This window comes from Octopus sinensis, linkage group LG2 (assembly GCF_006345805.1).
Source record: "Octopus sinensis linkage group LG2, ASM634580v1, whole genome shotgun sequence".
NCBI lineage: Eukaryota > Metazoa > Mollusca > Cephalopoda > Octopoda > Octopodidae > Octopus > Octopus sinensis.
Genome location: NC_042998.1, coordinates 120,331,373 through 120,349,618, shown reverse-complemented (window position 1 = coordinate 120,349,618; position 18,246 = coordinate 120,331,373). Strand labels below are relative to the sequence as shown.

At 33.4% G+C, this 18,246-nt stretch overlaps 1 protein-coding gene across 11 annotated transcripts in view; it reads right to left on the bottom strand.

The window, feature by feature from the left end:
* Window positions 1–18,246, bottom strand: part of LOC115231823 (kalirin) — a 567,567-nt gene that overhangs the window by 330,621 nt on the left and 218,700 nt on the right. For 8 of the 11 annotated variants that reach the window (XR_004997260.1, XM_029801773.2, XM_029801756.2 and 5 more), the window contains 3 exons: window positions 16,832–17,023; window positions 11,358–11,527; window positions 9,246–9,326 (listed from right to left, as the gene is read on the bottom strand). Coding sequence is in view for 10 of the 11 variants with exons in the window: in XM_029801773.2 (XP_029657633.1) it covers window positions 9,246–9,326; window positions 11,358–11,527; window positions 16,832–17,023 (443 nt within the window). In the remaining variant the exon portion in view is untranslated. The remainder of the gene's footprint in view (window positions 1–9,245; window positions 9,327–11,357; window positions 11,528–16,831; window positions 17,024–18,246) is intronic. The other 3 variants (XM_029801778.2, XM_029801795.2, XM_029801780.2) reach the window with 1 other exon arrangement.

Here is an 18,246-nt window from a genome sequence, read left to right as displayed (position 1 = left end):
CACACCTGAAACTTCCCTAGTTTAGATAGTGACTCAGCTATTAGAGTAAGGTCATCAGCATAGAGAAGCTCCCAGGTGTATCCTGTCTTGAATTCCTCTGTAATTTCCTGGAGGACTATGATGAATAAGAGGGGGCTGAGTACTGATCCTTGGTGGACCTGGGGAGCATAGGCCGAGATAATGGTTGCTAACCCATGTTGCAGCACTAAGTGGGTAGGTGTCTGTGTTTATGCCCTCCATCACTGCTTGACAACTGATGTTGGTGTGTTTATGAACCTGTAACTTTGTCATTCGGCAAAAGAGACTGATACAATAAGCACCAGGCTTAAAGAATAAGTACTGGGATCAATTCATTTGACTTAAAATTGAAGGTGGTGCCCCAGCATGGCTGCAGTCTAATAATAACTGTAACAAGATAGAAGTATTTTACATTGGGGAAAATAACTTGTTGGTATCCATTAGACAGACAGCTAGCAACACTTAACACACACTGAATACATTTTAAAAGATTTTTATTCTAAATATCCCCACCCCTAACTTAGATTTCACAACGTTTCCCTTAATTCTTTGAATATCACTTAAGACTTTTGTCAGTTACGTAATGAAATATTTTGCAGATGCAATTATTAGAAGTTTATGTATATTAGAACAAAAGCAGCTTTGTGTTCTCATTGTTGCAGATACCATCATCTGCATCAGCATTATCGTTGTTGTTATTATTATTATTATTATTATTGCTGTTGTTGCTTCATACAAAAGTACTCAAATTCCAGCCATTCCATTACAGCCGTGCTCGAGACATAAATTGTATTGTTATTTATAAATCCAAGCAAAAGTAACCAATACAGAGTTTTACAACCAGCATTGTAATTTATAAAACCAGATTTCACTCTGATTGACATTACAGCAGATTACAGATTCAAGTTTGGAGCCATACAAATACCAACACAATTTAATTCAACTAATGCGCACACACGCACGCACACACGCACGCACACACACACACACACTTATGTCTATATAGCATGGAAAACAAGCATTTGATGGTGGTGGTGATGATGATGATATATCCAACCATAGAAATCATACCAAAGCAGAGATGGAGCAATGATGCAGCCCTGCAGCTTGCTGGATCCCATCAAACATATCATACACCACTGGATTTTATACTTAGAGAAGACAGGCAGTTGTGGTCTAAATCAGTTCATTTTGGAGTTACAACCCTCCTAAAAGGAATGAAGAACATGCCATGCTCATATATTTCTGGCATGGTTTCTACAATTAGATGCTCTTCCTAACACCAACCACTTTACAGAATGTACTGAGTGATTTTATCCTAGACACTAGCGCATCGTTGTGTCCTCAGTTTCATAATGGCACAGAGGCTGTTATGTCTCTGACAAGACTAAAGAATCCTCTCTATTCAAAACATTGCTTATGTTTGTTCAAGGTTTCACAACCAAGAGATAGACAGAGGAGGGTGTAATGAAAGAGAAAGAACCAAAATGAACAAATGATAGAGTAGAAATTATGATAATTATGATGGAGAAAATAGAAGGACATAGAAGGTAGCAGGAGGGAAAAATAGTCTGTTATGGACAGCTATGTGTTGGTTGTTGGTAACAAGATTGAAAAGGATGTCAAGTGACATGATAGGGACGCTGAGAGGGATAGAAGGGTGGCAGAGTAATGGAAGAGGAAGTAATTGAAATGCGTGATGTACATCAACAATGGAGTAATGTGAGAGAAAACATGATGGATAGCAATAAAAGATGGGTGAAGAGAACAGAGTGATGGAGGGCAAAGTCATGGACAGGAGAAAGAGGAGATTATCAATTAAAACAAGACTGATGATGTATTGAATATGGACACATTCAATGCATCAGGTTTCATTGTAAGAGAGGGGGAGAGAGAGAGATAAAGTGTGACAGTGGAGTGGTGCCTGAATATGAACAATTCAACACCACTCTGTTAGAAAGGCAAGCATACTAGTGATAGGAGAGAAAGGCTGTAATACACGAGACAGTAATGAAAGTATAGACAGTAGATGATGACTTAACAGAACATGAGAAGGGGGTCAAATGTTGATGTACATTCCAACTACCATAATTTTTAAGTCTGCTTTGTCATGCTTCTATAAGTGGATAGATCCTTTTTGCCACCATACTTGCTTGTCGTTTGTTTTGTGAAATTTAGTACTTTGAAATAAGTCTTCACAACTGCATTCCATGTCTTCTATAGATGCCATACTTAGCAAGCACTCAGCAATTTTTTACACAATTGGCTACAAACCAGTGTAGTTTTTCTCTTACATAGTATATCTTAGCCGTAAATCTCATATCTAGTGCTCCATCATTAATAGACAGTAAAACATTAACCAGAACATGCTTGATTTTTTAAGCATTAAAAATTCTCTGCATTATAGGTCCATCTCTAGTAACAGTGTACTTTGTATGCAAGCATCATACAATCTACTCTTCACTTTAAGAGAGAAACCCTTTGCCACTAACAATAACCATATCTCCCTTAACTTCTATCCCTTCCTTATTCTGGTTATTAAGCTTTTAGAGCACCCACCTCCATAACTGAGTACCATAGGAAACAAGCTATTAACTACCTATTTCTTTAGTACTCTTACTGTTGACTACTCCTGTGCTAAATGCAAAGCTGAATTTTCCTGTCCGTCTTTCTGCGATCCTATTACATCTTTGAACATCTACAATTTACACTGGTTATACGATACGGAATTTTTAACTTTATTTCTTTTGAATATCAAGTACAGTCATTTCCATGATGGCAACAGGGACCTGATTTCCCTACTTAGTAAAACCATTAGTTTTTGCTTAAGCTTAATTTGAGACCTCTCAATTTTAGGCTTTGTTCCCATGACTGGAATTCCTCTTCTAAATCTACAGAATCAGCTATAAGAATCTATCCATCAACACATGGGAACTTCTACAGTTCCCATGTACAATTAGTCTTATAACAAGAGGGGCCAGGGGCCAGACATCTGAGGACTAACAAACTCCTACCTGAAGACTAAATTTGTTGCTGAACCCATTGCAAACTGCACCTCAGACTTTAATTTCTTTAGCAACTACTAAACTAAAGCAGAGTACCAATCAAATATTTTCTCTCTAAATTGACAAAAGCTATCTTAAAGATAGCATGTTTGCACTAGTTATATCATTATTATCAATGTGTTACACTACTCTTCCATATACATATAATAGGTGCAAAAACACAAGTGTGTAGTTAAGAAGTTTACTTTCTAACCACAAGGTTTTGGGTTCAAGTCCTACTATGTAGTATCCTAGGAAAGTGTCTTCAGCTATAACCCCGGTATACCAAAACCTTACTTGTGAATTTGGTAGATGGAAACTAAAAAAGCTTGACGTGTGAGTGTGCGCGCATGTGTGTGCATGCGTGTGTGTGTGCCTGTGTCTGGTTGTGGAGGAAATATTACCTTGCCTGAGAAAAGGTGAGCCACAGATTCCATCTCAACAAATTCCATCTGAGCCTTACAAGCATGGAAAATCATTTTAAGAAAGTGGACATTAAAAATGATCACACGTGCATGCACACACACATTCTGTTGGAAGCCAATCCAAGAATGATTATCAACATAAATGATGGAGCTCACTGCCTATCTTGGTAGGTATGACCATACCCACACTGTCTTGACAAGCAATGACCAGCTGCTATTACTTAATTCAGTAAGCTATACCTACAGCAAAAACATTATTAAATTGTACAAAAGTTGTACATTAATTTATAATCACGATTATCATCATCCTTATCTTTGCTTTTTAAAATCTTAGCCTGCTTTGGATGGGTCAGCTATATAGGATATTACCAATCATCTTCAGCTTTCTTCATCTTCCCTGCAACCCAAGATCTCAACTCCCTGTTTCCCATACATCAATCTTTTACAAGTACCTTCCATCAACAACACCAAATACTCATTATACAGCCATTACTCCTAAAACTTCTAATGATTAACTACAGCTTAACTCACTTTTGTTTTATCTTTTATGTAGCTTAACAATACACAACTACAAGATCACACTAACCTAATTTCTCACCGATATCCACAGATATTCCACATTCAATAGCCCATATCCTACTACTTTGTATCATCACATTTTTTACAGAAGCTTTATTCAATCTGGTTTTTACATGAAGATGGAAGCTTTTTATTGTCTACAGTTGTTTAAACTTAATCTACTCCTTTCTTTACCTAAGCTATTGTACACTTATCCCCTAATTAGATCCTCTAAGTAACAGAAACTACCACCTACATTAAGTGAGCCATCAGAGCAGAAATTGAAGCACAAAATGTGTTTGCTTAGAGGTACGACTAGCAGAGCCCTAGGCAAATGTGCCTTGCAACATTTAGTCAAATCCTGCTGAGGTTAACTTCCTTTAAAATTATTTTATGACTTCTCTTCCTGTTTGTTACTATAGTACATCTATCATATGTGAAGTTCTGGTTCCATGTCAAATCTTACAGAATTTTGTATGCACAGAATACAACTTCCTTCCTAAGCAAAGTTATTTTCAAAATGTTGCTCCAGCATGGCTGCAGTCAACTGACTGAAACAAATAAAAAAATAAGATTTTTTGCTGTCTTTAACTAGTTCTTCATTATGCTGACATTTATGTCTTTGAACTTTAATATACCATCTATGTTTGGAACTTTTTTCTTTCCTTCTGCTATGAGAACCACCACCACATAAGAATGAAAAAAAGTAGGTTGAAAGCAGGCTCTCCATGAACATTTACCTGTGCATTGAACAGTTCACTGACAAAAAATATTCGAATAAAGTTGTTCAAATTTTGATAAAATTACTACTATTTAATTTTTTATAGCTAGTTTCCAAAATCTGACTCAAAAGAAAGTCTTTAAAATAGATTTATAGGAGGTGGTTCACTAAATAGAAAATAAAAAAAATTATGAGCTATACGTATTTCATAAACCTAACAACTATAAACACTGCCTAGCTCACAATGGTATCCAAAGCTATTTTATAGTTAGGTGGTTAGTGGTAGGAATGACATCCAGCTGTCAAAATACTTCTCTAGTATTAATGCAAGCTTCCTAATTTTAAAAATGTGCCATGTAAAAAATGGATGTAAAACAGAATTTTTTAAAATTGTATATCTAACTGTAGATATAGATAGACAGAGAAGTGGGAAAGCTACTAAACTATTAAGATCAATATCTTAAGTGTTTCATTCTATGTGCAGGAGATATGATTCTACACTTAGTGAAAAGAACATTCTGAAGAGCAACCAGTAAACAGACTGCTAACCAGAAGATTCATCTATTTATTATATTAACAAATTATCTTTTCAATATTTTATAAAATTTCTTCCAAACTTTATATACTACCTGACATCAGATTAAACAAAGATTCTAATGACATGAACATTCTTTGGAGAATTTACATTTGAAATGGTCATTTACAGAGTGAAAGGATACATTTAGTATGAAATGTAGAGATAACATGAAATATAATTTCAAGCTGTCTTTGGCTCATGAAAGCAGATTAGAATAAATTTCAATATAAACAATAAATAAAACAAATAAATGACATTTAGCAAAAAATTTTCAAAAAGTTAAACAATTTATAGAAAAAATAATAAGGTACTTCATTCTTATCATGCTTACCACTGCTGGTTGTTAAAAAGGTTTTTAGTTGAACTAAAACAAGACTCATGCATTACACCAAAACATGTTTAAGAGGTGAAGATATGTTGTTATATTGCCAAAATAAATACAAGCATTTAATATAAATAAAATAATAATAATAATATAAAAAGCATAGCAATATTAAAAATAAAAGGTGTTAATATAGATCAATAATAGTTCAACCCTATATTCAACTTGTAAATAAGTAGAATTATTTTCAATATTGTTAGAAAGTTTCATTTTACACACAAGCAATTAACTACTAGCAAGCAATACAGACAGAAAGTTAATTAGAAAATTGTTTAAAATACAAAGATAAATATATAAAGCTTTGTTTCAAGGAAAGATTACAAATAAAGCCTCAGAACTATTCCACATTATAACTTTAGTCATTCTCAATTAGACCACTATGAGACAAATATAAAAGTTCATTTCGAAAATTGATCAACATCAATTTTCTCTATAAATTGTTTTGAAAAAAGATTTATAAAGTTGCTTTAAACTAAATAAAATAGACAAATAAAAACTAGCAAATAGGTTTTCAATTCAGGGTAGGTGTTATAAATATATATATAAAGCATTCACACATACATATCATTTATATCTATTTTCTCATGCTTCTATAGATTATTTGTGGGGACAATTACTTTTACAGCTAAGTGATGTCCTTACTGATGACTACTCAACTATAAAATAGAAAGTGGATCCTGTAGTTGGTGCCTTTTTCCCTATCTCCATCAGATGATCAGATTTATGATGGGTGTTCATTTAAGATTTCCCCTGATCCACTTCCAGTTATTGCAGGAAACGGAACTTGTGTAGGTATAAGTGTACTTGTCTCTACATGTCACATTGTAAATTGCAGCTTTCCACTAGTATTCGTTTGTCTTTTATGGTTACTGAAGTGGACTAATGTGTTACAATGGAGTAAGTTGAATGCAGATCAGTGATCAGGTTCTTATACTTGAAAGGGCATACACCAAAAGAGACTTTTGATGAGATGAAAGAAGCTTTTGGTGATGATGCACCATCATACGATGTAGTCAAGCACTGACATTGCCAGTTCAAATGTGGTTGGACTTAGGTGAAAACTGCTCCTATTCTTGGACAACCACATTCCACCATTTATGACGACACCATCCATAAAGTAGAAGCTGCAACTTTGGAGGATCGCTGCATAACTATTCTGCAACTAGCCCAAGAAGCGAAGATAAGTGTAGGGTCTGTGGAAAAAAATCATTCACAACCATTTGCACATGTGGAAGCTGTGTGAATGATAGATTCCCTAGATGCTCACACCTTTTCAGAAGCAGGAACACGTCAATTACTCCCAGGCTCTTTTGGCAATGTGCCAAGAAAATGAGGACTTTTTTGGCATGGGTCCATCACTATGATCCTAAGACTAAAGTCCACTTGAATATAAGCATAACTCCAAAGAAGGCTCATGTCCAACTCTCAGCAGGCAAGGTGATGCTGTCTTTTGGGATCAGCATGGAGCAGTGAGGATGGATTTTCTGGCAAAGGACACCACAATTAACAGGGCATATTATGCTTCTCTGCTGCAGAGATTGTGGGATGCCATCAAAGCAGAGAGGAGTGGCATGCTGAGCAAAGGAGTCTGCCTCTTCCAAGACAACGCCCCAGTTCACAATGCACATGTTGCCCAGATGAAAGCAGACTCCTGCAGCTATGAAATCCTTCGTCCTGACCTTGCATCATCTGACTTCCACCTCTTTCCAACCATGAAGTCATTTTTGAAGAGGAAGCACTTTTTGGATGAGGATGAACTTATTTCTAAGGTGATGTCTTGGCTCCAGGCCCAACCTACCAATTTCTACAGACGAGGTCTTCACAGCTGCATAAAGTGATGGGAGAAGTGTGGCACCATTGTTGGTGGCTATGTAGAGAAGGACAAATAATTATGCCAAGCTTTGTTTATCCCAGTCCTTGGGAAGTGGATCAGGGGATATCTTTAATGAACATCTCTCATTTGTAATTGGTTTCTTTACTGAGCCTCTGATGGTTTGTAATTTTGGATATTGCTATAATCATTGCATTGTTGAGTTAACAAAGGAGCCATGACAAACCATATGTAGCCCACCTATTACAAATAGCAACCAAATGTCCTTTAAACTTTTTGGTAGTGATGTGGTGTACTCACAGGCAATGGTCTAGAAACAGTACAAGTGGACCTCATTTCTTTTGAACACACACTCTATGACTGACTCTAGAAAGAGAAAACTGATGGTGGAAAATTCTTATGGCACTTCAATTCAAACACTGGATGATTTATTTCAAGATACACTAAATCTGAAAAAAAAACAGAGAATGGCCTTGGCTAGAACATCATTAAAGACAGCATGTCTACTTGATCAAGACTAACCTAGGGTTAAATAACAATAGATATCACTTTGAAATGCCCCAGTGCAAAGTGTATAAATCTTGTTGCTTGACTGAATGAAAAGACTATGTCCTACTTCATGGTTGAGTGGTCAGTTGTAGGAAAGACATCTGAAAGCTGTAATAAGAATGTTTCATCAAATAAACTAAGTAAGCATGGGGAAACAGATGTACCTAGTAAACAGTGTGTGTGCATCATATATAAGTATGTTTTTCTGTATATGTGTGTTTGCACAATAAGGAATGAAGTGTTTAGGCATAAGCAGGAATAGTCAGGAGCAAGGAAAGAAAACAAGTGTTGAACCAATAAAGCAGACAATGTTTTTTCTATTAGACTTTTCTAATCAACACCATAAATATATTTACAATAAGATCACCAGAGAGATGATAACACATGATATCACTCACCGCTAATAGTTACCAACTACAGACTGCAACTATCTGCTTTATTGACTGTCAGTGGGATATTTCACATTCGGAAACAATAAAGTCTTTAATGTATGGTTAACATTTCAAGGGCAGTTTTAGTATTATTACTTTAATATGGGAAGCATAAAAGGCATTCAGATTTTTAAATTGCTAAATCTAGATTAGCCCAGCTAAAACTAGCAATAGTTAAAATGGAGTAAAAATTAATAATGCAAGAAGGACAAAAGTTCACCATGCAAGAATATTCCTGGGTGTATTTGAAAAATGTTTGAAATGCTTAACTGAAGATATATAACCATTTCAAGCAGTAATACCTTTCAAAGAGTTTGATAGATCTCTAGAAATGCATAAAAATAATTCTTTAAAAGAAAAAAAAAAACTGAAAGAATTATTTCTACCAAAGATATCAAGCACTGACCATTTGGCCCTTCACCAGAAGTATCTAAGAGGAGGACATTCAAAGAGGTGATTCTAGAGTTTGAAAAAGGGGTAAAAGAAAGCAAAAAATAGCAACTTTGAACTACGTAAGATTGTTTTGAAAGAAACTGAAGAGCTGTTTAGGCAGTTGAAGGTAGAAATAGGCATTGGAATAGAGGCTCACTCAAGGAATATGCAGGTAGACTTAAGTTCAGATGACCAGCAGTGGGGGGCAAAGAAGAATCAGGCCTGACCCATAGTGTACAAGACTATCTCAGTATGTACTTGGTGCAGTCCTACTAACCCTTTGTGCATTGTGGAAGAAACATCAATTCGCTGGTGGCGCAAGTGACAGCACTGGCTGCACCCAACAAGCGGCTGAAGTCTGTTGGAAATATGAGCACAGGAAACATAATAGCAACAACGCATGCAACACAGTAATAACAAGCTAAACTGTTGTAATTAAACAATTTGATTTATTTCATTTTTATGTTTTGTAAATTTTTTTTAAATCAAGAGGAAATTAAAAAAAAAAATGCAACAATATTGACAACATGCAGTTATTACAACAATTAAATTCCAATAATATATATTTTTCTTTAAAAAGAGAAAACTACTTATAAAGTTTAAAATTAATATTCCTTCCCCTAAATATTCATTTTTACACTTGATTAAAAATTGCATTTTTACTCCATATGATATAAACTGACAATATATTTAAGTAATGAAATTATTTTTGCTGTTCTATCAAAATGTCTCTTCTAACATGGAAAAAAAATCCTGATGATGTTGGCAAGGGTCTTATTGCTACATTGGATGTTGAAATGATTGATTTTTGATTTAAAACTAAAACTTAGGCCTCAGCAGAACTTATGAATTTACCAAACATAATAGGAGTTTAAATTGCTAAATACTAAACATATCTTTAACGGCATTGGTTCCAAAATTCAAAGAAACTTTGAAGATGAGTTTCTTCATTGGCATCCTAAACTGCTTTAAACCTTTAACATTCAGATTACTTTGTTGAATGTAATGCTTATTCAGTTACATTGTTTTGAATTCATCCATGCTTCATCTCACAGCTTAAAAATTTTAATGATGTGATAATTTTTCTTTAGAATGACATCATTGTGTAGGTATAAGAAGATGGATCTGGCTGGCTTGGACATAAAATAGGTCAAGTAGGTTTGGGCTGGGTATAGCCAGTTTAAATGCTTGAAGAGTTAATGGTATTCCTTAAATGTTGCTTTACCTAATTAGATGAACTAATATCAAACGAAAGTCTTGTACAAAATAAAAATACACTGTTAAACAGCTGGCATGCTGGATTAAATAAACAGTAAATAACCATGCAATGATTGACAACAATTAGACACATTGATAAAAACAACATGCATTAATGTTTACACAGTGGAAGACAAAGAACTCTAGACATGTTTATCTATACATGTGAACTGAAACAAGGAACGGGAACCATTATGTTTCAGTAAATAATTTCCATAAAATTGACATTTTTTTAAAATTCTAAATAACCGAATTTTTTCTAATAAAAATCAGAAAACAAATTTACAAGGAAAATTAGATTTTTAAATAAAAAAAAAAAGTAAATTGTATAAAAATATATATAATTTACATTATTTTAGGACAAAAATAATAATTGAAGGTAAATGGATAAAACATATATATGTATATATGAGTATTATATAAATTTTATATTTGCCCAGGACATCTAAATACTGCTTTATATATTTATATATAAAAGCAAGACAGTTGCAGCATAGCTCCACATCTTTCTATCTTAACTTTTGAATACCAGAGAAATCTATGAAACTGGTTACATCTTTAAATATTTAAAAATTAAAAGTCTAAATGAATCCCTGTGCATTTTCAACTCCTAATATATATATATATATATATATATATATATGTCAAGGTGGATGCATGTTCTGTCAAAGCCCAGTGATCTAGTCTGCATTGTTAATGAATCAACTAAATATTGAGATAAATTTATTCTAAATATTTCTTGTAACTTCACCTGTTCCATCAAATGGTAACTGCTTTTAAAACTATTTCAAAATATTTAATGACTATATAATTGGCTTGTTAGTTTTGTGTGTGTACACATGTGACTACTAGTTTGTATTACATTAGAATTCTTCCGCTATATCACCACTGTATGTAGTATAATTAGAGAAGTGTGATAAAATACAAACATCTTTTTGATTGGTTCGTCAGTGTTACGCTTGTATAGGTAGATGGTGGGGGAGACAAAGAAACTGTTTCATGCCTACTAATTTTGCAGTATTGATTAATAATTGATAGCTAACAACCGAATCCCATAAATCTATTTCGTATTTATTTTGTTGTAATGAAGGTAATAAAAATCATAAAACAAATTTTTGAGTGTAAGGCTTACCTTATCCGTTCAAGTAAACTTTCTCCTTCTCTGACCGTACTAATAGCTGCTTCAATAGTTGTCTCCCTTTGATCATTGAACTGTGTTACTAAGTGCTCTGCTCCTTCCACTGTATCAGCTATTTCTGAACTTTGCAGTTCTTGTTGCAATTCTTCTAGCCAAGATGTTAACTAAAATAGATATGGATAAATTGCTCAATTGGAGGGCTTTTTTTACCCAAATTTTCTGCGTGTGTATGTGTGTGTTTCATTACATATACAATACATTAAAACAATGAAGATCATAAATCATGATTATCACAGAAATTTTAACACAAAAAATTATCAAGTTTCATTTATTCTTATATTCTGTAAGACAAATGCAGAGCATTTCCACATTATGCACAGCATTTGTCTTGAGGAATACTAAAAGATTTCAGTTTTATTTATATATATATATATATATATATATATATATATATATATATATATATATATATATACATATTGATAGAAATGGTAAGACAACAAAAAAATGAAAGAGACCTCAATATTATGTAAATAGAGGGATTTATCTGTAACTATATGTAACAGTTATTCGGTAGCCATGATAAAACTCCAAGTTTCAGATGTCGGAGCAGAAACCCACGCCGCCATCTCTTCAGTTATCAGGCCATTGAAAAAATGCTATCTATATATATATATATATAAAACAAAACAGGAAGATGGAAAAGTTTTTGACATTACTTATTCACCATTACACAAGTTTCATTTGCTAATAGGAATCTAGGAATCACAAATTTGTAAATGTTGGATAAACAAGAAACTTCCTATTAGAAATTCTTCACATTAATACATACTGGACTACAATACTGGAATAAGCAGATGTGCTTCAAGAGGATACAGTTTGGACTTTACCCTACCTATATAATCTCTCTCTCGCACACACACACAAATTCAGGGCCATATACTTAGATGCAAACTTTCCACAATGGTAATTGACATTTAAGAACAGCTACCTATTAGCCATGTTTCCATAAACATTACAGCCAACCGCAGTTGTACAGAAGAATCAATAAACTCAATATTTCCTTGTGTATTTTACAGCAGGACTGGCCCAGGTTGCAAGGTAAAAGCTTCTTTGTGTAATAACATGTACAATGAACATAACTGAAGTCAATTAAGTTAAATTGCTATTTGATCACCTGTAGTTAACAACACCAATCAGATAAGAAGGTGGTCACATTTAGACTTGTACTTCATACCTATTTTCTCTGTGATGAAAGAAGGTAGAGCCATAATTATTTAACAGACTTTAGTAATCTGAAGTAAATGAAATCATAATGAGCATTTTAAAAAGACAGCTTTCATTAAGGTGGAGAAGGAAAGTAAATGTCAATACACTTAATTATAACATCACCACCTCTAACTGACTGACATGTTGGTAACATGATTCACTGGGTTTTATTTCTAGATCTGTATGACATTCTCAAGACTAACTACCAACACTATCGAAAGAATGTAGCCAGTATTTATTTGTAAGAAGCCAAGAAAATGTGTCAGTGGGTTGGCAAGAGATTTCCAAATCACTATAAAAAAAAAAGTGTTATTCCATCAGTTATGACAATGAGGGGTTCCAGTTAATCCAATCAACAAAGAGCCTGCTCATGAAATGAATGAGCAAGTGGTTGAGCATTCCACGGACACATGTACCCCTAATGTAGTTCTCAGAGGAGATTCATCATAACACAGAATGTGACATGGCTGGTCATTTAAATTACAAGCACAACTCATTTTTGTCTGCTGAGTGAACTGAAGCAATGTGAACTAAAGCATTTTGCTCAAGGACACAACACACCACCAGATATTGAACTCATGACCTTATGATTATGAGCCAAATATCCTAACCACTAAGCCATGTGCCTTCACTCCAAATCACTAACAGAGAAGTCAGAAGCTCATATCACACCACCAACACCATAGTTGCATTCATGACCAAAACATTCAACTCTCAAGTGTGCCAGCCCTGCCAACTGCAAATAAGTACCATAGAACAGGAATAGCACTCTACTCTAAGCAGAAACACCACTAAATTCAAAAGTATTTAATTTGCAGAGCAAAGTTCAAATCCTCCTATAACTTGGAGAAGGATGTAGAATGCATGAAGGTGGAGTTTTCAATGGTAGCTCTAACACCCCCAGGTTAAGAGAGTCACTTTGTTTGCTCAAACATAGTCAAAAGAATAACCTGGAGCGACAGTACAATACCTAGTCATGTGGTTTTCAGTGCCTGTCAAATCAGTTTTATTCTTCTGCAAGACAACTGAACTCACTGCCGTATACCAGGACTAGACAGGTGACCAATTTATATTTCAGTACCAATCACCATGCAGTTATTTTATTAACAGTACAGTTGAGTTAAAGGAATCTATTGTCATACCTCGAGTATACTGACTTGAGGTATGCAAAACACTGTATAATTGTATAACCTTACTCAAAATACAGCCTGGTGGAAGGACACAATACCATTCATCTTCAAACTAATGAAAAGGCAACATTTTACATGCTTATCCAATACAAGTCCTCAAGAATTTGCAAATAAACAAATATTTTTCTTTCAACAGATGAATATCTTTCCAAGTACCAACTACTGAAAACAAGGTTTTTGAAGCACCAATGTTCTAAGATGATTAACGAGAACAGTTTTTACAAAATGAATTATGTTAGTGTACCATACCATGAGCAGACAAAAATTATAACGTTTTGACAAGAGAGACTACAATTAGTCTTTCTAGTGTTTAATGTTGAAGTAAACAGAGTTATATATGATAGCCATATCTAAACAGTAGTAGAGTAGTTGAACAACTCTGGCAGAATGGTTCATACCAAAAAAAAAAAATGCAATTTAACTCATTGCTGATTTCAGTCAGATGAAATTCATCACAGATTAAGATTAATCTATAACCTGTGAAACAGCCTGAACTCATTAGCCTATCACTTGTACAGTCATTAACCTACAATATGCATACTAGTTAGCTTTACAGCAAACTGTCTAAAATTCAACACCCTAAATTCTAGGATTTTCTTAGTTTCCATCCACAGCTTACGGTTGCAAAAGGGTTAAAAAGCTTTTATTCTACCAACAGAGTTTTAAGTATCCTTTACACAGATAGCTTAACAACCGGCCCAGAAAGATGTAAATTGATACATGAAGAGGTACAGTACATTGTTTTAGGCAGCAAGTAGAACTGTTGGAGGGTTTCATTGGTTTACAACGTGGAACTCACATGTAAAGCTATTCTATCCAGGACAAGTGGTTAAGGTCACAAATATTGGAATAAATTACACAGCAGTGTGGTAACTTCTAATAATGATGAAAATTTGAAGAAAAATTCCAGTATACAATAAGTGCTAAAGTAGTGGGGAGGCAGGGTCATTAAGACTTGGATAAATACATTTAGGTATTTAGTTATGGCTTTTTACATTCTGAATTCAAACCTTATTACAGTTAATTTTATCGTTCCAGGGTCAACGAAATAAAAAACACCTGTTGTTAAGTACTGGATTTATTTAATTAACTATACATCCACTTCCAAACTTGTGGCTTTATGTCTATGAAAAAATAAGCATCTTCTTTAAAAGCATATCAAACATGATTTAATTATATCTGTTGAAAATCATTCAAAATACTGCTGGTGTCAACTTTGCCCTTCATCTGTTTTCTAAGATGAATGTACTGGAGTTCATTTAATTGGCTGAACCCTTTCTTTCATCCACAATTTGTGGCTCTGTACCAATGTTAGAAATTAATATTATTTACTCTGAAGATCTTCAGTTCATCACTTATACCTGAAGTCTCTCAAAATAAAGAGTTGTTTACTTAGTGATACTTTCAAAATCTTCTAGGAGATTATTCAACCAACAAGCAAATGAAAATCTCCTTTAAATTGCAAACCCTATCATCTTCAAAAAACATAAAGAGGATGCCTAAGATAATGTAGTTGTGGATACTCCTAAAATGATTAGGTGGTTATATCTGTAAAACTATGATTTTAAGATTGTCAATTAGTTTAACCTGGGTTAAACAGCTAATAAATACAATTTTAACTCCTTTAAAATATACATTTATTGTCAGTAATACATACATCATGTTTGGAAACCTCCTTACCACAATTAAAATTAATTTTCTAGTTATGAATATTCTCATCTTTGGTTACTCAGGTATGTTTGGAATTAGAGAAGTACATGCATTATGTAGTCTCAGAAAGTTAACTAGAAGAGTATGGCTACCTTATCAGAGATGAATTACTGTTGTCTGTCTACCAATACAATATAAGCTATGACTAAATAAATGTATGATCGTAGACTTATGCATTTAGTCATACTGTGATATTAGGTCTCATGAGGGCCTTTTCAGTAGCTTGAGATACACAATAAACTTAATGGTCTTGTTATTTAACAAAGCCATCAAGATTCGCTTACCTTACTTGTGTGATAACAGCAAAATGCTGTGTGATAACAGCAGAATACTACTTATTAAAATGTAAATAACACTGTACCAGGCATAACTCATTTACATAATGGTACATGGTCTCTTTTATTCTTGATGGAATTTCAACAAGAGAATAAAGGTAATAATGATGCTTGATCAAAGTGTTTATAGTGCTACTACCATTTAGTTCTCTCAACATTCTTTATAGAATTTGGATCAGTTTATTAAATTCTAAAATTAATTTTATCACAAGGAGAAAATTTAGAAAACAAGAGTTAAGCAGAGTAAAATTGTGTTATTTTTATTTACTGCAACACAAAATTAAGTGGAAAATATTTGACTTGACTTGGAAACAGGAAAAACATAATAAAACAGTTGACATGATTAAAATATTAACATGCAACAAGTCACATAGTAAACACTGTGATTCCATTTCCAAATACATGGGTGTGAGGATGGGGTACAGTGAGAGTAGCTGTGTACACAGGCATCAGAATATGTAGAACTAAAAAAGGGCACTAATTGAAAATTAAAATAACTTCAACTTTTTTATAATAAAAGTAATACACACTCTGTGCGCTTCAATTGTTTTGGGTCTTTTTTTAAATAATCAGTCAGAAAGATTAAGTAAAATAAATTTTTTTGTTATTAAGCTAGCATGATTGCAATACAACAAAAGGTTCTTATATAAAAATAAGAAAATGTAGCTTAAATAAGAATGCAGTTATGTATCATAGAATCAAAGGTGATTCCAGGTAGATTGGTAACAAATGAGTTAAAGATGTGAATGCTCATTTACCATTAACTCTTCTAATTACATTTGAAGATTATTTTACAACTAGAAATGGTAGTGATTATTTTTTGTTTCCTTTTTCTTTTGTTATTTCTGTTATTTTTTTCTGAGGAATTAGTGGAGAAGGTTTTTAATAGAAAGAGAATGTTTGTGTGTGAGAGAGGAGGAAACTTGACTAATTGATATGTAATATGCAAAACGATCATATTTACCTCATGAACATGTGTATAAAATGAGACAGTCATATCAAGTATAGCCCTTCTCCTTTCTAGAGCAGTGATGAAATCATGCATGCGCTCTTCAAGTTCCTGGGCTTCACTGTATATTTCCTTGGGATCACATTCACCAGTTTGAGCAAGTTCATCAGCAGCAGCTAGTAGTTTATCAGCATTTGTTATTGTGTTCTGAAATCAATCAATGAATTATAAGTAATAATTAAACTTGTGATCATCATCCTCATTTCTTCAACATCAGCTTTTCTACAGGATCCAAAAATAAAAGCCAATAAACAAAGAACAAAAATGTACAATCAAGATTATGACAAGTTTTGTATCAAATAGTCCAAGAAACTTTATAAACGTTTATAATAACAACAAAAACTAACAAAATTAGAAAAAAATATGAATTCATTAGTTAATTGTTGTTCAAGAAAAAAAAAACCTACTTTACCTAATTATGGCATAATCACACACCCAAACTAAATTGGATGGGGAAAAACATTACTGGACAAGTATGTAGTAGATGTGTCAAGTTTAAATAGACTTTCCATAACAAGAACAGCAACAACAATAATAGTATCATCTAAAATAGGAACAGTAATTTCACTGGGTTGATATGTAATTGAAGTAAAGCAGAAAAGAAAATGAGTTCAAATTTCCAGCAGAAATCTCATTTTACACATTTCCTTGAATAAAAATAAGGAACTGAAGCTGAAATATCATACAAAATGTGCATGTCAACAATTTATGGCCTATAGAGAAATGGGTGTGGCTTCTCCTGAGTATTATTTATAGGGAGTTTATGAGAGAAGAAACAATGCTTTAAACTTGGAAACCCACTGTTACTTTATTTACATTCTGCATAAAACTGAATGTTTTTGTATGAATATACACATAGAGATCAAAGTTTTTATATGCACTGATATTTTATACCATAGGTTAAATGATATCCTTAACTCTTTAGCATTTATATCAGCCACATCCAGTAAAAATATTCTACCTGCTTTTTATATTCAAACTGACCAAATCTGGCCTTTCGCACCTACTCTACAATGTTATTCTAAAACTAAACTACCACAGCATCAAAATCTCTAAGTTATAAGATAATTCATGATAAATTCAAAACAATGTGAATAAACAAGCATTTCATTTAAGAGAATAATCTGAATGCTAAAGGGTTAAACTCAAATTGGCAAGTCACTGAAGCAGGTGTGTGTTTTTCTTGAAAACAATAACTTATAGATATTCAAGTTAAACATCAACCATATCAACAGAATCAGCCTGTGAGTATTTTTGATTAACTTATTACAATAACATGTGACTTGAGATGTTTTCTATAATCTGAAAAATTAGTATCTACATTTACATGTAGATAATAGGATCAGTCTACAAGGTAGTTGTAACATTCT